Source organism: Convolutriloba macropyga, chromosome 3 (genome assembly GCF_964194025.1).
Source record: "Convolutriloba macropyga chromosome 3, txConMacr16.3, whole genome shotgun sequence".
Taxonomy (NCBI): Eukaryota; Metazoa; Xenacoelomorpha; order Acoela; family Convolutidae; genus Convolutriloba; species Convolutriloba macropyga.
The window spans coordinates 30110111-30133342 of NC_134470.1; the positions used below are offsets into that span (position 1 = coordinate 30110111).

A 23232-nucleotide genomic window follows, 5' to 3' on the forward strand; every position below is an offset into this window, starting at 1 on the left:
AAAGGACCATTAATTTCAAAAAACTTGAAAAGATTTGTAAAATTTAATCCAAAAAATTGCTAAATTGGCGATATTAAAAAGTTGAAAACAACTTCATTGCCACTAAAAACTATGGAAAACTGTCAAACCGTTCAGGAGGTTTCATGGCCCCGGTGGTTGGAAAAACTAAAAAAAATACAAAAATTTTATTTGTAGCACCAAAACATATAGTTCAAAAAATGGTCATGAAAATTAATAATAATTCGCAAAGTACCTTTATCAACTTTGAAAAACGTCAATTCAAGACTCCTCAATAACAAAAAAATTGAGAAATGACGAAAAAACGTGAAAAATTGCATCATTTTGTGTTCAAAAATTCCTAAAAATGACCTAAAAACAAACATAATCGGGCCAAACTAAAAAATAGCTTTTTTCAAAATATTTTTTAAAAATGAGAGTTCTCAAAGTCAAAAAGTGGAATTGATTGCTGAGGGATCATTAATACCGTTCATAATAGCAAGAAATGACACATTTGATAAAACGAAAAGATATGCAGGACAAAATAAAAAAAAATCACGTCCACTTTTTAAAAACAAGTGGTCTCAAAATAAATAAAACTGATAGCTGATTGCTAAAAACTATTGTCCTTAATCATCTACAGGTAGATTAAAGCTCATTAAAACCATTCATTATAGCAGCAAAAACCACATTTGACAAAGAATGCAGAGATACAGTCAAAATTATTAAAAAAAACTTGGGTTTTTAAACAATAAATGTTCTCAAAGTCATTAAAATAGATAGCTGATTGATAAAATTTTTGTCCAACATCAACTAAAGGACAGTTAGGGAGCATTATTATCGTTCATAATAGCAGTAATTAACATATTTTACATAACGGAAAAATATGCGTAAAAAATTCAAATAAAATCAGGTGGATTTTTTAAACAATAAGTGGATTTTTTGAATTAAAATTGGCAGCTGACTGCTAAAATTCTTCTCCAATATCATCTACAGAACAGTTAAGTCTTATTGTTTTATTAATACCAATCATGGTAGCAGGGATCATCACAGAACCATATTGCAGAAACATGAAATATCTGGGCAAAACTCAAAAAAATAACCTCAATTTTTTTGAAAACACGTCTTTTCAAACTCATGAAAATCCAAAAATGCACGGTGAAACATTTGATCAGGCAGAAATAACAAACTAATAAGCGAAAAATCGCTAAAAAACCGCCTATAAATCGCAAATTAGCTGAAAATTCTCCAAATTAGCATAAAACTCATATTAGTTACCAAAAAACTTCAGCCCTTTTAATAAATTATCATAATCAAACGTCTTACCCAAAATTATTTGACAAAGAAACTGATGGGAAAATCCTCATGCGAACAAAAAAAAATCGCTCGCATAGAGATGTCTTTTCACACCTTAATTTCTCGCTCTCGCGAAACAGTGTTATAAACAAGAAACCATTATCTTATCGCCCCATACTTCAATTTTGTTCAGCAATCAAACCACACCAATTTTTTTTTCACACGTTTAAATTCCTGCATCAAAATTCACTCAAATAAATTCTATTGCAAAGACACTTCTCCAATACTCTCCGAGTCGTAAATTAGGAGCGCTATAATAGCGGGCTGAGAAGCTGAGTGCGGCTATTAAAAATCAGAATGAAGGCTTCATAGAAAACTGTGCTGAAAATATAGCCTTCGATATGTTATCTTTTTACTATTGTTTTACAACCAGAAGACGTTTTGAACTAACCTTTCTCAGGTTAATAAGCTTGTCATGCTGCTTGTACAGAACCATCAGCTGTTGCCTAGCAATCGCCTTGTCTTGTCCAATCTGACCAATAAGAGCCAGAGTTCCCTCAACCTGATTTTTAAGCACACTTCTCTCATGTTCCAGAGATTTCTTCAGTTTCAGTATCACATCTTTGCCCTCAGCAATGTTACGTAATGATTGTGTAACTCGCTCGTGAGTCGTGTCAATCTCGGTGTCCCTGCGCTTGCGAAGGTACACGAATCGCTCGATGAACTTCTCATAGGTGGTGTTGGTGAGTGAGTAGTACTCGCCCGAAGTCTTCTCGGCTCCATCTTGCTGTCGTATTGAGAGGTGCATATTGGCCAATACATGGGCAGTGTCTTCATCTGAAGTGACGATCTCAATTAGTCGAATTCATTACAACATCTGTGTCATTTAATGACACCTTCCGAAGAGCATGATCCGTTAGAGTAAGAAAAAATGTAATGCCATTCACATATAAATACACAGGACTGGTCGAAATAGTACAGTAAACAGAATGTAAATAATAACTGCAGTGAAGAGAGGAGCATTAAAAAAAAGCTTGTCCTCCAATAAGAGAAAATCTGCCAATGTTATGACCTTACTGCTTCGGTTCCCAATCTTAAAAATTGAAAATCTGATTGTTCGTGACCATGTCGCAAATAGAATTTATCTTGATGTCTTCAGTTATTGAACCGCATCTTGAGATGCAGAGGGTGATACAATAAACTGATTTAGTTAGAATTTTTAGCCAAGATTGTGTAATACAATTATTTTTTCGTTCCAATTTATAGTTCGCAAAAATTTTAAACATGGGGTCATTCCATCTCCCAGCCGCTCCAAAATCTCCCAGTAAGCATCGCTCGATCACAATTATCTTCTATCATCAAAATTTGTTTAAGTTTCATATAAAAGTAAAAAAGTGCAATACATTATTATTTTTTAATTTATCAATGGTGCAAGCATTTTTGAGAGATTTAACGTAAAATTGATGCTATCGCATTAATTTAGAAATCACAGTAATATCAAAAACAAAAATGATTTTCTTTTTCCCTTCTCACTGACCTTCCACGTGATAATTGGCCACTTCGATCAATTGCTGCAGTTTCCAATGATGGAAGAACACAATGTTCATGTGAGTGGTCAAGTGGGGGAATCTGATACATCTCTGTTGGAACAAATGCTTGGTGCTATTACTCGTTTGAGCAGAAGAGGGTGAACCTTTGACCTCTGAGTTAGAGGTGACCCCAGTTGTGGCAGAGGATGTTACTAGCACAACTCGGAAATTGTGACGCACATTACTAAGGAAGAAGTCCCACGCGGTCCTGAAATAGTCAGATTTTCAAGATAACAAAACAAGGAGGCTCGTTAATGTGCATTCGCACATAAAGTTCCGACCCCGCTCATCCACACGAGAACAGATAGAGAACCCCAAAAATGCAAGAATTTTCCAAAAAATTTGTGTATGAACCAAATATCGCCTCCAACGAAAATATTTTACTGGAAAAAAAATGCCACATTATACTGATGAGATCTGCATTATTAAGAAAGCGAGGCAAGACGAACAACAAAATTAAACAACAACAAGCATCAATTACATCCAAAATCAATGTCTACTTTTTTAATAAAGAAACAATAACAAAATCAAGATAGCGTCAGATAAAGTAGAAACTGAGCAAAACAACTTGTACTTTACTAGAAAAGATATGGGGGTTGTAAAAAAGTCCATAATAAGGCTCGGTTACAAAGAGACAAAAAACAGCAAAGTTAATAAACTCGCTTATATTTTTGAAAACAATTAATTTCAAAGTAAGGAAACCATTTGATATCAACTTAAAATATCCAAACGTTTTATTATCACCGATACCTAAATAGGAGGTCACTAGGACCATTATTTAGCCAATTTTGCTTGCAGTTACAAAAAGAACAACAAATAGAGACAACAATTAAAATTTCAAATGAAACTTAATAGAAAACACTTTCGAAGCCATAAAGCCGTTTCTGCCGCTCAAAATATGTTGGCTAGCGCCTTTTTAGAATGCCAATAACGTGGTATTAATAAGAGTGGTACCTCTCATTAGTAAGCCTAGGTAAAAAGTTGACAAAAAACGAAAAAGAGGTAAAACTAAGAAATATTTATGTATTTATCGAAAACAATTATTTTCAATGTCAAATTAAACTTATTCAATTCTTAAAAAAACGTTACATTTTGTACACTCGCGCCTTATCCTCACAACAATAATGTCATAGGTGATCTCCTCATAACAATAATTACCGAGACTAAATAACAAAAACCCATAAAAAAAGGACAAAAAATCGAAGTTAGAAAGTGTTTTTTTAACAACTGTTTACAAACATGAAAGCCATCAGTTATCTACTCAAATAAGAATATAGGCTCATGTAATCCTCCATAAAAAACCAGTGAGACCTGTCATTCTCTAGGAAACTTCAGACGACTAAAAGACAAAGTGAAGACGACAGTAAAAGACAAAATTGAAAAAAAAACTCAATTAAATTCTTCGAGAAAGTGGTGTCCAAGCGGTTAAAACCATAATCAGTACCTTTAAAGATTTGTTTCGCTTACCTGTGCCTTATCTTTAACTCCAGTATTGTGTTAAGTGAACTGTCAATAAGGTCACAAGTTGAAAAAACGAGGAAAAGGCGTGAAAAATGGGCAAATGCCTGGGAGTAAAAAAAACTGAAATCTGGTAGTGTAAACGCCAGAAAATCCTAACTTAACGCGTAAAACCGCATTAAGATTATATTTTAACTGAGTGCAAAGAAGAAGCATTCTTTCTTGGCTGACATTAAGCTACCAGTTGACTAAATTAAGAGAAAAATAGTGGCAAAAATCAAAAGCCCTTTTTTATTTAAAAAAAAGTAAATAATTTTAAAAGCCAAAACGACCACAAGCTTTCGGCTAAAGTAACTAGACATATTAATTTGGAACTGCTCAGGAAGCCAATTGGACCTATCACCAGTGAGCTTTGATTTGAATTGTTCTGTTCTTTAACTAACATAAAAAAGATCAAATTATTATTTTTTTAAATAAAAAATGACAGACTCATTACAATCCGAATTATTTTTGGATTGTAACAGTCCAAGATTGGACCAAAACTAGCCTTTCTGTTATTGTTCGTCCACTAAGAACACTTACTTGTTTCGAATGTTATAGATATAGATAATTTGTTTGTAAAAAATCAAAAATAAACGCTGCGTTTTTGATAATCATCGAGATAAGTTAGCAAAACCTGGCTTCAAGTTAGCAGAATCTATTGAGGCGAGGAAATATGTTGGGGAAATTTATCAGAAATGGATATCCTATGTATTGAAGCAAATGTATTTTACAAACGGTTTGTCAAAGTTAAAATTTACTAACTCTCTTTTTGTTGTTAACTCAGACTTAACGTGTATTACATTAGATCATTACCAGCTTATTATAAAATAGCATGGTATCAAATTGAACTACATACCTCCTGGAGTAGGGAAGTCCGCTTTGGACTACGGCACTTCTGATAGAGTTTACAATGCTCGTCTGTTCCTCCTGACTGTAGAGAGTGTTCACGGGTGGACCAGACACAACCAGTTCCTGCAAGTGACTCAGGATCTCGTCTTCACAGCCCGAGTCGTGCAATTGCAGCATCAGCACTATCTTCTCATTCTAAACAACAGAGAAATACTGTTTTACAGTCAGCACTAAGTACGCAAAAAATGTCAATTAATATTTTTTGTCACTTTGAATTAACAATTGATCAATTTTGAGCTTATTGGTAGATTTTAATGCAATAGGCATAAACTTTAACTCGGTTTCACCAATTCCAGCTCACATTTTTACATCAGGTTAATCAGATCACAATCCATCTATCAGCATCTACGCTATTTGAATTTAATTTTCTTCCTGTGCATAAACAAGAAGACGATATAACCAAAATAATTCGTTCATAATAATCTGATCATGCTTACAAGAGCTTACAAGGTGACTTTTGATACCACAAGTCTTGCAAAAGTATAACTAGGCGTCTTATTTGCCTAGAGTATCTAGTATCTTTCCCATACAGGTCATTCGTCCAAGTTTCAAACAAACTTTGGAGCAACTATAAGAAATGACTCACATTGACTCCAGCTCTCTTGTAGGCAATTGAAATCTCACTTCTGAAGTGGTCCATTGTGTAGTCAGCCTCACTCTTTCCAACACTACCTATGCCACCCACAGTGGTTGATTTGGGTCTTTTGGAGGAATGTGCGGCGGCTGCCAATTGTGAGGGACGGATCTGTGATAGGAAATCCCCATTAACATGCCCAGTGATGTATTTCATAACCGCATTTTGGATAAGTTGTTTATGACGTGTTCTTATCAGTGGAAACAAAAAGTTTATTCCTTGTTTTGTCGCCAAAATACGATGGAACGGCTGAGTTGAAATTTCCAGCATGATCACATTTTGCTGAGAGGCATAACATGAAACTGAAACTTAAAATTCTAATGAGCTATAAGAATTTCGATAGAGCAAAAGAGAAACATAAGCCCTTAGAGGCATCTTTTAATTAACATAAAAAAGCAACAAAATTTTTCTCAGACTAAATTAGAAGAGTTGATCATAAATTGGAAGGAAACAGGAAAATGATAAAGGATAAGTATTGGTGGTTGAGAGGGGCGGTACAGTGGGGTTTAATTAAATTAATACAGTTTTTAATAAATTTATTAGTAAAATTTACATTGGATTAGTCAAAACTGCTTTTTCCTTTCACGGGTCCTTTCTCATATTCTTAGTACACATTTTAAGGGTTTATGTTATTTAAATTCCACTGCTAACCGATTCAACCAACAGAGAAGAGTATTATAAAAAAAGATTTGAAAAAAAAATCAAAATAAAAATGGAAAAAGTTTTAAAAAGTCACCTTTTTTCTTTTACTCTAAAGTGCATTTTAAAAACTATAAAGGACCTTGTTATTATTTTTCTGATTCTAATTTCCAGTAGCCCAATCCAAATGAACAACTGATTCTCTTGACGTAGAGAAAAACTGAGTGAAAATAATTTATAGAGAACGAGGGAGACTAACAAAATTGAAATACGTCGAGTATCTTTTTCTCTGGAGTCTCTTGCTTCTTGAATAAACTATTCCGCTTGCAAAGTAAAGCTTCTACAATTCAACGTAAACAGTCTAGAAACATTATGTTATCCTTTTTTGAATTAAGAAAGAGAAAAGTCAAAAGTTTTTTCTTAAAAACCAAACATAATTGACAGAATATGAATGAGGTATTTGAGACAACAACAGCGGGAAACATGATTTCTTGCGAAAAAAGAAGAAAAGATTTTTCAAGTGACTTTGAAAATCAAGCTCTCCATTTGGCCTCCAGAATAGACAAAAACGACAGAAAAAAATTTCCTGAGAAAAAGAAGAGACCGTATTTTCTCAATCCGAAATTCTGCTGATTGTTCTCCAAGCTTCAGGTTACTTTCAAAATTAAAGTCTCAATTTGGCGTCTAGACGAACAATTTTAGAGACGGAGATTTCAAGAAGTTATCCGAATGTATTATCCGAATACGAATAAGAGAACATATTTTCTGCAGAGAAAAGGAAAAAGTCTCAGTATTTATTCTGTTAATTGTTCTGATGTCTAAGTTGGCTTTCAGCTTAAAATGCTCTTTTGGCCGAAAATTGCCTAGCAATTTCGCTGCAGTCAAAATATGAAAAATTTAGCAGAATATGTTTGCTTCAAATGAAAAAACAAGAACAACAGAAAACAAAGTTTCTTGAGAAAACAGAGAAGGCTGTCTTTTTTGATATTCTGTTGACTGCTCCTGATGCTTAAAGTAAATTTCAAATTTCAGTTTCCAGAGACAACTATCTAGCAATTTTAGACAAAGAAAAAATGTGAAGTAGTAACCAGTATAGTTTCTCACAAACCAAATCAAATAAGGAAAATTCTCCGGAAGAAGTAGAAATTAACAAACTTAGGCAAAAATTTTCACCAATTTTTTTGGGTTCAATTTGACATCAAAAAATATTTAGTTCTCTATTGTTCTAATTTGCTCTTAAAAGAGTTTTAGAGAACGTAACCACTTGATGCAACCATTTTTTCTGTTTCAACATACTTGCTTTCAAAGATTCAAAATTGATTCTGATTCTTGCACTGTCAAGTTGATCTTGAACTGGTTAAAATTTTGGCAATATATTAGTAAAAAATCATATCGTCTAGTTGATTATCGGTTACATTATACTCAAAGTAAATTGACTTGCTCACAGAAAGAAACGTCGCTCCTATCTACTCAATTGATGTTTGGTTGATTTTACAACAAACATTCTCTAACTGATTCAAAACGGAATGAATAATCAAACTACAGAAATTACGATCATGAGTTGATCAATACATACAAAATGTTTCAAGTAGAAAATTGCACGAAAATTTCAAACTTTGTACTTTTTATTGATTTGTCACGTAATCATTCAAAAAAAGACTTTTCATTTTGGTTGGATAAAAATCAAAATCGTACAAAATTCAAAATTGATTAAATATTAAACACAGTTTGAAAACCAAAAACAGTTTGAAAAAAACTCTTGCCAAAAAGACAGTTATTCACATAACCGTCAACTCTATATTTTGATTATTTCTTTTTATTTGGCAACAATTTAATCGAAAAATTTAAGGTGGACGTTAGGTCAAATTTATTGGAAAATTGTTCACCAGTCTGTCATAATTAAGTTGAGAAAAAGTTGTGAATACGGAAAATCTGTTTGTAAACTTGATCTAACTTGGTAGTTTCTCCTATTGGATTCTTAAGCTAATCATTAAGTTAACATCCAGTCACTAATTTGATTGCTATTTCAGTCGTTTAAATTCATATTGGCAATTTGGTTTGCAAATGTGATTGTCTGTATATTTTAAAGCTTTTTTGTAACTGAGTGCCCTTGCTGAACTTCAGGTTTCTGTGCCACTCAAAGAACCTCAAACGTCTTGCTAGGCCTTTTAATGTTCAAGTTCTGGTGACTTCTATTGAGGAGCACTTAGAGTTCAAATGTATGAAATTGTAATGTATAAAAAACTCTCGATTGACCTAAAAGCTCACAAATATTAAAATCGATCATTAAATTTTAGCTGCTGAGTTGTATAAGTCATTGAAAAATGTCTCATTAGGTTTTTGAAGCGTGATCAAATGGTCACAACAAAAACTATTGGTGCGGATGACGAATCAAACCACAATGAGATGAATTTTCGCCAATGCTATTTAATGTTTTGTGGTTTTTCTCAAAACGTAGCAAAACAGCTAGAAAGTGTTTAAGCTTAATCTACCTCAAAAATACCCTAATAGATATTTTGCCTATAACATTTAAAAATAAATTGAAACAGATCATGCTACGAAAATGAATGAAGTGTTGCTCGCATGCAAAAAAAACTGTTCGACAATAGTAAACATCTTATCAGTTCGATCACTCCAACAAACTTACTTGGAATAAGTTGTAGTTGGAGAGGTGTGCGGCCATAGCCACGATGAGGTTGATTAGGCCAGGTGAGCCATCGGCTACCAGAAGAGCATGGCCCACATTGTGTGGAGAGTGGAGCATCCTCGCTATTCTGCAGATCTCATCAACTGTTGACTAAAGTGTAACGATAATATCATTCGATTAGAAGGAATTACATGTCAATCATTCCCAGATAAATATGCCACTCAGGTGAAACCAAAGTGACGTTCACTAACTTTACATAGATTAGTTCTTTTTATGTCAATTGCGTTTGATTTCAACCAACGGTAGCCAACTGTAGATGAGAAAATTTTTTACGACAAAAACACATTAAAACTTTGGGTCAAAATTGGATTCAAAATAGTTTTTCAAAGGATATAATGGCCAATTGCCATAACGGGTGCTACTTTATAAAAAAAATTGTTGAAATGAATTCCACGAAACATCTTATTACCATAAGGAGTTGATCATGAGTTTGAGTAGCAAAGGCAAAGCGACTATGCTGACCTTGTAGAGTGGGATCCGGATGTTGGGCTTAGATTTGTTGAACTCTTTGATGGACTCCCGCATCACATCTTTCACATCGTCCACATCTTCAAAGGGGCGGTAATTGTCATGATACCTGCAGAATAACAACACATCTACAAAGGGAATCCATCTTGAGGGGCGGCAAAGTTATATGCACGATAAGCTGGGGACCGAAACGGAATAGATCATAAACTCCTTTCGACCACAGGCGCTTCAAATACCAGAAATATCAGCCAAACATTCAAAGTATTACAAGAAACCTTTGATCCTCCCCCGCCTCAAAATGAGCCTTTGGAAATTATAATGCATTATTGATCCCTTGAGAACACTGTATAATCTTGAGATAAAAGTGTGAAGTACCTGCCATCACGAGTGACAGTTCCAGGTTGTGGCCCAGCAATGACCACTCCACTGAGAGTCTCCTCCAGACTGCTGAAGGTAGTTCCACTCTCCTCTGCCTCTATGAGTGAGTCAAGGTCCTCGTCATTCGAGAACTCCTTCCTCGCTGAGGTCGTGAACACCTTCTGGTACCTGAATTCAACAAATCTCTTGAATATAAGTAGTTATGATAAAATAATACCCTGAACTCAAAACGTTTCTTCGGAAATATTGTGACAGTCCCCTCCAAAGCAGTTCATTATAGGTATTTTAAGCCGCGGAAATTAAACAATTAATGCCTCCTATGGTGGGGTGGGTGTAAAATCTGTCAGCATTGCTGTGCTGTTAGAGGCTATACCTGAGCCGGATATTATACAGGTCTGGAGTTAGCAAAAACCTTAATTATGTCATCGAAAAACCAAGTCAAACGAAGAATATACACAAAACAAACTTGTAACACTTAGATGACGTCTTATTTCATTACATATCAAATAATGCAATATGGAGTCCCAGATCAAGTTGATAACCCTACCTGTCGTAGTCTACATGGTCGATGAGGCGTCTGCCAAACACCCACTGGTTCTCGTGTTCCCATAGGAGAATGACTTGTTTTCTATCACAGTTGGGCCTCACACTCAGACACACATTTGTGAAGATGGTACGCATGTCTCGAATAGTGAACACGTAGTGGGCCCTGGAACATCAATATTTGTCGGATTTTCGGGTCATAAAGGCCGCGCATTGAAAGCAGTTAACACAGGGGACCACGGGATATACCACCGACGGTCAAACCAACGTTTGGTAGCAATCAGTTAAAAGCAAACCTTTAATGTTGTTTAATCAGTAGATCTTATTATAAATCAGAGAAGAAACCTAATAAAATTCATGCAGAAAAAAAGGTCAAAACAGCTCCAGCTAAATATTTCATCTTCCTGAATACTTTCTTTGAAGAATCGACAGCTACTGCACAATTCGTAACGTTCACGCGCTCTGATGGGTTAACGTCCGACGTTATACATAAACGTTAATGCAACGTTAACATTTCCTGAACATTTCCATTATACATCCGTTAATGCAACGATAACATTTCCTGAACAAAAAATTTGTCCCCCAAAAATGTCATAGAAAACCAGGACTACGATAACATTTCCTGAACAAAAAATTTGTCCCCCAAAAATGTCATAGAAAACCAGGACTACGATAACATTTCCTGAACAAAAAATTTGTCCCCCAAAAATGTCATAGAAAACCAGGACTACGATAACATTTCCTGAACAAAAAATTTGTCCCCCAAAAATGTCATAGAAAACCAGGACTACGATAACATTTCCTGAACAAAACATTTGTCCCCCAAAAATGTCACAGAAAACCAGGACTGTTCTTCTAGTGCAAAATTCGGATCTATTCTGTTTTGCCCCCCCCCCCCCCCCCGCTTAGTGGGCTCATATCTTTTACGCCCCTCCTCAGGCGCACGTGCTATTTTTTACATAGTAACGTGCATTATAACAAAATATAATTCAAAACAGAATAGATCCCAAAAATCCTACGATGACATCAGTATAGCTTGGTTCCGCTCCCACTTCGCAGATATAAACAAACATCTGACCTGTGTACAGTAGGCAGAAACATAGTTCTGAGTCGGTTGTGCACTTCAGTAGTGACAGCTACACAAGTGCTAAGAAGTCTCTCCATCTTGAGTTTCTCTTGGTTGTATTTGTAGGTGGACATGCTCGAGTGAGCTGGAGGGGACAGGTCAGAAGGCAGGAAGTGAGACATTAGCAGGGTCTTGAATATCGTGTGGATGTCCGAATTCCTAAATGAGAATATACGGCCTGATGAAAGCTCAAATATTCCAAGCCTTCAAAAATGAGACCTAGTTCTATCCTTGTCATATTCAATAAGTCATTTAAAACGAACAATCAAAAGACTACGCGATTCATGTGAAAAGCGTCATTCAAAACACAGCAATAGCAAATGTCGGTACAAGTTATCTTAGTCTTCGTAATTATTTTTAAGTCTGCATGAACACATCATTTCCAAAGTCTGCGCCAAACTGTTTATGATTAACAGAGCCGATTAACCACTAACTAGCAACTCCAACTTTAACAGATCCTTTCTGTTCTCTACTCCTGATTATCGAGTCTATCTATTTTGGTTTATTGTTCCGACCCCTCTTGAGGGGGAAGGAACTATATACTCAAATGGGTTTTTTTTTGTTCCGTGAATTTTGGCCGATCGATATATTCGTCGTAGAGAGTTGAGACTGGTATCACCAGAAAGCTTGTCCAGCGTAGAATATGGAATTAAAAAGATTTTTTTAATTTTCGTTTTTTACAGGAAGTTATCGAGGTTTGAATTTTGAGAAAATAGAGTGAATTCCGGTGAGATTTTATTCACATTTTCCGGAATTTTTGAATAAAACTTGGCCAATTTTGCTTAAATTTGTTATTTTAAAAAAAAAAGTTGTTGATCTTTATTTGTAAAGAGAAAAAAACATTGTAAGTTACTTTTATTAATTTTTTTGTCGAAAAAAGCTGGCTAAATATTTCAAAATTAACTTTTTCATCAAAAACAGCACGAAATAAGTTTTTTTAGTCCAGTTTGATTAATATTACAGGAATTACAGACCCAAACACCACTAACACAATCTTTATAGACTCAAAAAGGGGCTTTTTTCCTTCAAATTCTGCTGAAAATGCTCTGTAATAAAAACTTTGCCGTTTTTTGCTAAATTTATTCGTTGATTATCAAAAACGCAGCATTTATTTTTGATTTTTTAACAAACAAAATATCAATATCTATAACATTCGAATAGTTAAGTGTTCCTTACGACCAAATAGCATTAGCAGGGCTAGTTTGGACGAATCTTGAAATGGAATAATCCAAAAATATTTCGGATTGTAAACTGTCGATCTTTTTTACTAAAAAAATTTGATCTTTTCTACATTAATTAAATAACAGAACATTTCAAACTAAAGCTCACTAATGATAGATCCAATTGGCTTCCAAATTAGCTCCACATTTTTGCATATAGTTCATTACTTGAAAGCTTCTGGTCCTTTTATGGTCCTTTTAAAATACTTTTAAAAGTATTTTATTTTTTAAGTAAATAATGACTTATTGAAATTTAGCTCCATTTTTCTCTTAATTTGGTCAACTTGTAGCTTATTGCCTGCAATGAGAGAATGCTTTTTCTTTCTATTGAAATCGAATTCAATGTCTATTGCGGTTTTACGCCTTAAGTTATGGTTTTCTGGCTTTGATACTACTAGAATTCACATTCTTTTTTAACTTAAATGTTTTTGCCCATTTTTCACGTTTTCTAGTTTCGTCACATTATCACGTTATTAACAGTTCACATGTAAAATTATTGACTTTCAAAATAAGACAAAATTGATAATCTTAAAATCCTTTAAGATATAGATTATGATTTTAAAGTCTTCGACACTACTTTCTCGAAGAACTTATTGGAAATTTTTTAAAATTTTTTCGTTAACTGTCGGTTTTACTTTGTCTTTTTAGTCGTATGAAATTTCCTCTTCATTGAGCTGGTTTCATTGGTATTTAATAGAAGAATTGATTAGCCAATATTCTGATATTGGTAGATAGCTGATGGCTTTCATGACTCTGAAAACAATTGTTTTCCAATCTTAAAAAAAACAACACTTTTAAACTTCGCAATTCTGTTCCTTTTATTGTCTGTTTGTTATCTAGTCTCGTTAATTACACGCTAAATGTGTCAAATTTGTTGCAAAGGAAGGTTTCAGAAGAGATTGGTGTCACACAACCTAATATTTTGTAAGAATTCATTGACTTAACTGGCTTCGACACGGAAAATAAAGTAAACTAATTTTTGATTTTTGTCATGTTTGGCGTTCTTTTTGCAGACGTAAGACATATTCTGGATAATTGCAATTCTCAAGGGCTTCCTTTGGAAGAATAGACAAAAACTTTTTTTATTTCGTTCTGCAATAAATGGCGTTCATGTCTTTGAAATTTTTTTTTCGAAAAAAAATTAAAGTGTTACTTAATTTCGCATTTTTTTCATTTTTGTCTACTTACTATTTAGCATCATTTATGAGAGGTCACATAAAACAGTATCGGTGCTCGCAAAAAGTGTAATGGAACATATTTTGATGGAATGGCTTTACGGTTTCGAAAGCTTTTTCTGCCAAGTTTTAATTGATTTTTTGTTCGTTGTCTATTTGTTGTTCTTTTTGTAACCGCATAAAAAGTTGAATATCAACAATTCTTAATCCCTTCTATAGAAGCATTGGTAATTGTTCACCTATGGGATATTTTCATTGATTTCTAACGGTTTTCATTACTTTGAAGTTAATTGATTTAAAAAAATTAAGCGAATTTTTCAACTTTACTGTTTTTGTTGTTTATTGTCTAATTGTTACCAAGCCTTTTAATTGACTTCTCCCATATCTTTTCTGGTGAATTACAAGTTATTTTGATTAATATCAGTTTTATCTTACGCTATTTTGACTTTGTTATAAAATTTTGTTTTTTAAACCGGATATGAAGTTTTTGATGTAATGAATTTTTGCTGTTGTTGTTTGATTTTGCTGTTCGTCTTGACTCGCTTTCTTAATTTTTGCACATACTATCAATCTAATGCACCATTTTTACTCCACCACTGAGTTAATTGCTTTCGAGGCTATGTTTTCTTTCATACACCAATTTTTTTAAACGTACTTGAATTTCTGAGTTTTTCTATGTTCCTCATTTGGTAGACAATCATGCCAAAATTGTGGATGAGCGGGGTCGGAACCTTATGTGCGATCGCACATAACCGAGTCGCCTTGTTGTTGTAAGGTTGGAAATGGGTTTGCTTTTAAATGGTCAAAGAGTACTGTGTGATAGTTTACATTTCGACTAGCATTGTGGGAATAAATATAGCCTACCTTGGGTATGGGCAGTTGAATATGATGAAGTGTCTGAGAAATCTTGGACTGAGTTTGTGCTGTGAGAGAGTGGGATTCACAGTGGTCACATACTGAGTCTTGGACAGACTTCGCCACTTCATAGAGTCAGGGTCGAACACACCCTGGAGTAATCTATTCATTATTTCCTGTAGTTTAACGGATTTCGCAATTAAACGAGGATTGAATGTGTTCGAAGGATTGAAAGCTTGTATGATCGTTCTAAGTTAAGAGTATATCGATCAGAACCATGACAGTTATTTACAGCTAAGTTCATAGTCTCCTGAAAATTTGAAATCAATAAAGCGATGAGCCTGGAAAATTTATTGGATTAAAACTTCCCCGATACTCTTTGAGTAATATACAATACATTATATCAAATGTTAACCTTATTAACTTTAAGGGAAACAACGGCGATGAAAAACATTCTGTGTTCGGGTTGATTATTAGGCAAAAATTGCCGAATTTGTACGAGGATCATGTACGATTCTCAAAAGCGCGCGAAAGGATTGCACGTGCTTTGTCAGAAGTCATTGAAGAACCATACTATAAAATACATTATGTATGGCCTCACCGCAGCAAAGTGTAGCGTGACAACTTTAACTTAAACGCGCAAATGATACCTGGCAGTCGAGGTGCTGTCGGATAAACTCGCAAGCTGATTGGTTGCCGAATGAGTCAACTTCGGACATGTTGATGTCGTCTATGAAACAGAGGAGCTGTTTGTTACCTTTGGGCACAAAGTTGTCTCCGTACTTCCATTCGAGGTTTTCACGAAGCACAGACCAAATTGACCGTGCATTGGTACGGCTGAAAGTAAGCACAAAGTTGTTAAGAGAAAAAAAGAGGACATGACACTTTTTGATCGCAGGCAACTTCTCATGCATTGTCCGAAAAACTCCAGCAGTTTTTAACTGTCGCAGTAATTGTCGAAACACCAGATCTTAAAAACTGAGGTAACCAAAAATAAATTAACGTAACGTTTCTCAAGGATAAATTCAGATCAATGCAGATGTCATAAAATTTGACACGCCGACAGACACGGAGTTGTGAATACAATTGCCAAAAATAGGCATTAAATTGAACAGCACTGGCCACAATTCGTGCAAATGAAAATGATCAACTAATAACTGCTTGCAGTTTTTATTCTAACTCAAACAAATTGCAAAAGATGGGTAGTGATTATTTATTTCTGGTCATGATTTTGCAGATACTTACTAATTGACAGGAAAGTTTTCAAATAAAAACTCCTCGCTAAAATCATCAACAAAAAATATACATAGCGACAGATGTAAAACAGGGCCAAAAATGACAACTGCAATTTCATACAGAGCCGTGAGATTGCCGAGCAGGTAAATAGTTTAGTACTAGTGATAGCAAGGAGGCTCGTTAATGTGCGTTCGCACATGATGTTCCGACCCGAGCTCATCTACATTTTCATCTTACTTGTCAAACAAATGAAGAGATAATCAAAAATAGAATTTTGAGTTTAAAGAAATCGCTACACACCCAAATTAAAAGTTGAATTACATAATGCCAAGCCTCATTAGAGCGCTCACGAGATCTATCTTTAATAAGACTACGAGAAAAACAAGACAAACAACAAAAAAGCAAAAACACAAAACACTTTTTACGGCAAAACTCAATATCTAAATTTAAAAGCACCTAGTAATAAAGTCAAATTACAATCAGACAAAACCCTTACTACACAAAATTACTTTCTTCAAATTACAAAGTAAATGCGACTTTTATTCAATGAGATGAGGTAACAAGTCGACAAAAAGAAGAAGCAATGAGGCGAAACTTATAAACAAATAAACGTTTTTTAAAACCAAATAACTTCAAACGTCTTAGAACCAGGAGCTTTAAAAAACATTTAGGATAATATTACCATGACGTCAATAGGAAACCAATCAACCTAGTCTTTGGTTAGACTAAGCCATAGAAGGGGATTAAAGATGCAGAATAACTAAAATTACAAACAATTTGCAAAAACACAATTTATTTAGGTCATTAAAATCATCAGCTATTATCTGAATATTATATTTTTTTCTTTCTATTGTTATTTGTACTAATTCAGTTAAAAAATAATACTGAAAGCCTAAATATGTTCTAAATTTTGTTCGCATATTGTCCAACAAAAAAAACATCAGTTACAAGATACTATCAAAAAGACAAGTTAATTTTTGATTCGCAAGAAAATTGATGGGACCTCTCAATGGTGAGAATAAGTTACAAGTTACGAAAATAACAACAAAAAGAGAAAAATTTAAACCTCTGAAAACTAATAAAATCATACATTTTATGAATATTCGCTTTAAACTGACTGCATTGTTTGACATGTTTCAGTCAATCCTCAATTAGGAGCTCATGAAACCGGTCAGCATTTTACGGCTTAATAATCATGAAAAATCAAGCAAAAACGGCAAACTCAAAAATAGCAAAGCAAGAAAACGTCGAAGCTTTTAAAAAACAAACTGTTCTGTAAAAACATTTTTTATTTTTAATTATTTTTTTAACATCAATGGTTTTTTTAAACAATATGACTTCAAAAAATCAACAAATATGAACAAATATATTGAAAGCACAAAATTTTCAAAAAATTCAAGCGAAACCCAAAAACTCAGTCGAAAAATGAGAGAAGAAAGTGTCGAGGCCATTTAAACCAAAAGCTTTTCACTGAAAACTTTATCTATGATCCATTGAACGTCCACTCTAAGCTAATGAGAACTATCATTTTTAGGATAATGTAATAGGACGATTTCAAAAAGAAACAAAATTAAGAAAAAATTATCCAAAAATTTTTTAAAAAAAATTGAAAAATTACTGAGACTGACCCACAGTTCAAGATAATAAGCTTAAGATCGGTTAACGTTAAACAAAAATTTCGATAAATTATTCTAAAAGTCTTAACAGACACTAAATTCAATAGCTTTCAACGGAAATAAAGAAAAATTTCAAACTAAGCCTCAATTTGAGAGCGAGGATGTTCTGCCATTCATCAGTTATCAATAGGATATCACAATATGTCTTTTGACTAAGAAAACAACAACCAAAACCAAAAAATCACTCGAAAAGTGCGAGATGAAACTGTCGGAGCCGTTTTGAACCCTATCCTTTTCTCGCAAAAATTTATCTATGATCCACTGAATGTCTTTTCTAAACCAATGGAAACTATCAGTATAATGATAACGTGATAATATTTCAAAAGGAACCAAATTTACCAAAAAAAATCCAGTAATTAAAAAAAATTATGAAAACTCGTGGCATCGAAGTCATAAAACCATTAATTAGAATGTAAAACCTCTAACTACAGCAATTTTGGGTGCAATTAAATAGAACGGTTTCCTGTTATTGCCGAGACTGACTCACAGCTCACGAAAAAAAGTTTAAGATCGGTTAGTATTCAAAAAATTTTTCGAAAAATTAATGTTAAAGTCTTAACAGGCATTAAAAACAATAGCTTTTAACGGGAGTCAATAAAAACGCTGAGCTATGCCTAGACGGGAAGACTATGAAAACAACAACAAAAACAGGCAAAAACCAAAAATTAAGTAGAAAAGTCCGAGAAGAAAGTGTCGCAGCCATTTTAGCCACAAGTTTCTCTGTGAAAACCTTATCTATGATTCATTGAACCTCTTCTCTGAGCCAATGGGAACAATCAATAATAGAATAAAGTGATAACATTTCAAAGGAACCAAAGTTACGAAAAAATCCAGAAAATTAAAAAAAATATATGAAAACGCGTGACATTGAAGTAAAAAAACAAATAGTTAGCAGATAAAACCAGATTCATTTTGGTTGCAGTAGTAAAGATGGTGGTCCTGTCATTACTGAGACTGGCCTACACTTCACCAAAATAAGTTTAAGATCGGTTAATGTCCCCTCAAGGCTTTGAAAAATGATTTTTAAAGCCTTAACAGCCGTTAGCTGTCCCTTAGATAGTTTCGCCTAATGCTCATGAGGAAGCCTATTGCTCTTTCGGTCAACGAGTATATGCCACAGGACTCCGAAAAATCCGTAAACTCTCAAACTGAATTTCAAAATTTCATTAAAAATCGCGAAAACTCAGAGTCGAACCAAAAAAAATATTAGCGATTCCTTGAAAACGAATTGTTTGTTCATCGGGCATCATTTGACTCCAAATAATGTTTGTAATTAACGGAGCCTCGATATGAAAAGTGACTATTCTCTAAGCGACAAAACAAAACAAAATATGAAAAGTTTTCTAGAAAAACAGCCCTCAAACTTAAATAGATTTTTTTGATAGTAAGTTTCGCTATGAGACCAAAACTAGCCTTTTTTATCGCGTTTCGTCTATTGGCAAGTAAAAATTATTTCAATTTCAAGCGTGAAACATGATTTTGAATTAATATTAGTCTAGGAAAAATCCTAATTTGAACAAAAAATACCCTAAAAGTGAAAAAAAACCATGCCAGATATGCCTTGTTCACACAAAAACTTAAACCTCGATAATTCCTCGAAAAATACGAAATAAAAAAAATCTTTTTAATTTCGAATTCTACGCTGTACGAGCTTTTTATTGATACTACTCACATTTCTCTACGATGAATATATCGATCGGCCGAAATTGTCTGAACAAAAAAAAACCATTTGAGTATATAGTTCATCCCCCCGCAAGTGAGGTCGGAGCAATTAGCATCAGACCTGGTATTGACCGATATACTAAACTAAAATGAAATGGATCTAAAAATGGACATCGTTTTTGAATTTTGCCGAGCAGCTGCTCTTAAAAAGCAAAACGAAGTAATGAGAAGAGAATTGAAAAAGGGGAAAGCACCGAACCGGCTAGTAAGATTACAGAACTAGTCACTAAGAAACTTCAATGTCAGCACCGATAAGCCTATAATTTGTCCCTGATTTCCAAACAGGTATTCTCAAGTAACGTTAATTTTCAATCATACAGGGAAGATTGCCATTGCGCACTTGCACAATAAGTTTCGACGTCTTCTTATCTGTAAGTCACCAAATTACAAACAAAAATTCGGACTCCCCAAAAGCATATTTTAAAGAACAATTAATCTTCAAAAACAAGCGATTACCAACTTTTAAACCTTAACACTGAAACCAAAAGCATATTTCAAATTTGAAGCCAGATGGAATAATAAAAAAAAGCAGATAAATGGAGAACCAAAAGACGAGAAAGATTAAACAGTAATACTCATATACTTTCTTTAAAGTCAACAATACGACCTGTTCATTGAACACTTTTCTCACCAGTTGCGGAATTTAGTAAAACCTTTCTTAATAAAGTAATTGAAGATGGGTTGTTTTTTGTTTAAAACTATTGGAACTTAAATGGTTCTCTTTGTTTAGCATTGGCCCTCTTCATCCAAAATAGCATTTCAACATAACTTTCAACGACTTAAATTGTTTCTAAAAATTACGATCAAATTGCTCGGAATTTCGGCCCCAAAATATATACTTTTCGATAATTTTTCAGCCTGTCATCAATTTGTTATGTTTAAATTGGTTATGTTATTGAACCACTTGATTGCCATTTTTAGTAAACCTGATACTCCGAAGTCACATTAAAATAACTAATTGGTGTTTTCTTAAAATTTAAGCGTGTCATCGTTTTCAATGTCACCACTTTTGTTTGTTCAGAAGAAAGAAAGAAAGAAGAAAAAAAGAATTAACTTCTCAGCTTCAAACAAAATCGTTAATATAAATATAAATACAAATAATACAATTAGGGAGAGCGTAGACACGGGGCCATATAGACTCACCTAGTATCTGTCCCATGATTGAATAATTTTTGTTAACTTTATTTTGAAATAAATGAAGAAAATCCCCTTTCATCCATTTTCCAATCCGAGGCAAGAAAAAAATGTCGAAATATTTTGTTTAGAAGGCTGTTAACCTTAGTTTGGTTGCTCTTTGTTCCACCCCGGACCAAAATCAGAAAAACCGCCATTTCTCCTAAACTAGAAGGACAAGAGGGGTCAAATTTTCTGGGGTCATTTTGTATCAAAAAGGCTTCCTTAAAGTTGTGAGAAAACTTAATTTCAAGATATTAGCAAAATGAAATCGAAGTATGTTCTACAGTTTGATACATCACACATCTGTACAATACTGATTTCCTCTCCATTTTTAACAGAGGTTCTCGAAGAAGATCTATAATGACCGTCTTGTAGTGTCGGTTTTTCTTGGTCAAAGTGAAATAAATTATTCAAATAAGTTTCACAATGATGGCCGCTGGCTGGACATAGCACAAATTTAAGTAATTTATAGACGTAAAATCGATGTGTGATTGAAAGGACAAATTGGCATCAAGAAAATTGCCAAGGCACTTACAAACTGATTCAACTTTAACGCAATAGCCACCTACATTTTAAAACTCATATTGGAAGCACTTGGTCAATTACTAATTGAACTGTTTTGTTAGAGTTAACAACTAATCTATTTGCATTTAGACATTTATTTACTATCTCAAGATCTCTGTAAAGCAGAGTTGGTTCCAATAGCAGCAACATCTTTGTCATCCGCAAAGAGAATAACTTCCGCGGTTCTACAACTCTGCGGAAGATCAATTATATTGATTAGAAATAAAAGTGCTCCAAGAGTTGAACCTTTGGATACACCAGAGGTCATATTCTTCCAAGAAGTAGCAAAACCGTTGACAGCCACATGTTGCTGTCTATCTTGTAAGTATAATGTAAACCATTCCAAGACAATTCCTCGAATGCCTAAGCTTCAAGTTTTAAGAGAAAGATGTCGTGTTGAATGCTGTCGAAAACTTTTTCGAGATCAAGAAAGAAATTCACAATCGATCCTTTATTTTCGTTGAGACGTACCGTTTCCGTTAGTTCAACCAAGGTATCAACTGTACTGTTCTGTTTTCGAAAACCATACAGGTTGCAATACAGAAGTTGGAATTTTCCCAGGATCATTTGTTGATTCTAATGTTTTTTTTCGGGTTTGCGTCAGCTCGCAGAGAAAAAAGTGAAGCTGTTAAATTTGTAGTAGATTGTAAAATATATTTATTATACTAAAATCCACAGCCTTCCATTCCATTTGTTTTTCGAAATTGCATGCTGTTCTAAATAATCTTTAAAAACTATTTTGAGTTATTTTTTGAAGCTTTGTAGACGAAAATTGAGATCGCAGATTATTCTATTATGAAACGTTTTATTGTCGCGAAAACTTAATCGAATCCTGAAATAAAACTTCTCTAATCAAAATTAGTCAGAAAGTAAAATTAAATTTGAATTAAAATACTTTTTAAATTTTGTTTAAATTTTCAAAACTTTTAATATCTTTATATTGTTTCGTGTTTTTCCACACATGAGATGACCGTTTTTTCTAAGATGACCGTTTTTAAATCCGTAATTAAATTTGTATTTCGAGTCGCTTCCGTTTCTGAGAACATTATTCAACCCTTAAATTGAAACGCCGAAAATGAAATATTTCTTCAAACAATTGAACAATTCAGATTTATTTTTTTGTTCACATTGTGCAAAACAAATTTATGAGCAGGAATTACAGGATATTAATAATTATTACAGGATGCTTCGTAATACAGGATATTACAAAGCTTGAAAGGAGTTGTAATATCAAAGATTTTTGACAAATAATCCTACCACGATGTTATAAACTTCCGGTAATAGCCTTGCATAATCTTTGACAAAATAAATAGAGAAAAACAGAATATGAGGATTATATTCTTTTCAGAACACAAATAGAAAACGAATCTAACTTGGCAGAATGTTTGGTTGCTTTAATTCCAGAAACGTCGTTGTTCCAAACTCCTCTCAACTTATCGAGAACAATGGAAGTTTTCCCACACCCACTTTCTCCGACCAGCATCAAGGGAGCACCTGTCTCCTGGGACAGACCAACTAGGTTGCCAAGTTGTTGAGCAGCCACAGTGTGAACAAAAGAGTTGGGAGAGATACCGCATTGAGTTGCAGCTGAGAATGTGGGCAGGTTCTCATCGAATCGAGCCCAGTCACAAGTCTCAGAGTCAATGTAGTAGTCCCAAACCTGAAAACACCGCTTTGAGTTTCAATTTTCATTTATCTTTTCATCATATCTTTAACAACTCTACGCAAATTTTTTGACAATATTTAATTTCATAAAGTACGATATTGATGCGTAGTTAATATAGATATGACTATATTAGTTTTGATCGCTATGGTTTACTAA

At 33.9% G+C, this 23232-nt stretch overlaps 2 protein-coding genes across 6 annotated transcripts in view; one reads left to right on the forward strand and one right to left on the reverse strand.

The window, feature by feature from the left end:
• LOC142336146 (dynein beta chain, ciliary-like) overlaps positions 1-23232 on the reverse strand; it is a 226683-nt gene that overhangs the window by 98902 nt on the left and 104549 nt on the right. For 4 of the 5 annotated variants that reach the window (XM_075384733.1, XM_075384736.1, XM_075384732.1 and 1 more), the window contains 13 exons: positions 22784-23070; positions 16282-16317; positions 15687-15873; positions 15046-15188; positions 11739-11945; positions 10665-10826; positions 10115-10285; positions 9734-9848; positions 9212-9361; positions 5878-6036; positions 5239-5426; positions 2831-3090; positions 1745-2130 (listed from right to left, as the gene is read on the reverse strand). In XM_075384733.1, the coding sequence (XP_075240848.1) occupies positions 1745-2130; positions 2831-3090; positions 5239-5426; positions 5878-6036; positions 9212-9361; positions 9734-9848; positions 10115-10285; positions 10665-10826; positions 11739-11945; positions 15046-15188; positions 15687-15873; positions 16282-16317; positions 22784-23070 (2451 nt within the window). The remainder of the gene's footprint in view (positions 1-1744; positions 2131-2830; positions 3091-5238; positions 5427-5877; positions 6037-9211; positions 9362-9733; positions 9849-10114; positions 10286-10664; positions 10827-11738; positions 11946-15045; positions 15189-15686; positions 15874-16281; positions 16318-22783; positions 23071-23232) is intronic. The other variant, XM_075384734.1, reaches the window with a different exon arrangement.
• Positions 1-23232, forward strand: part of LOC142336147 (multiple coagulation factor deficiency protein 2 homolog) — a 548941-nt gene that overhangs the window by 92970 nt on the left and 432739 nt on the right. The window lies entirely within an intron of this gene.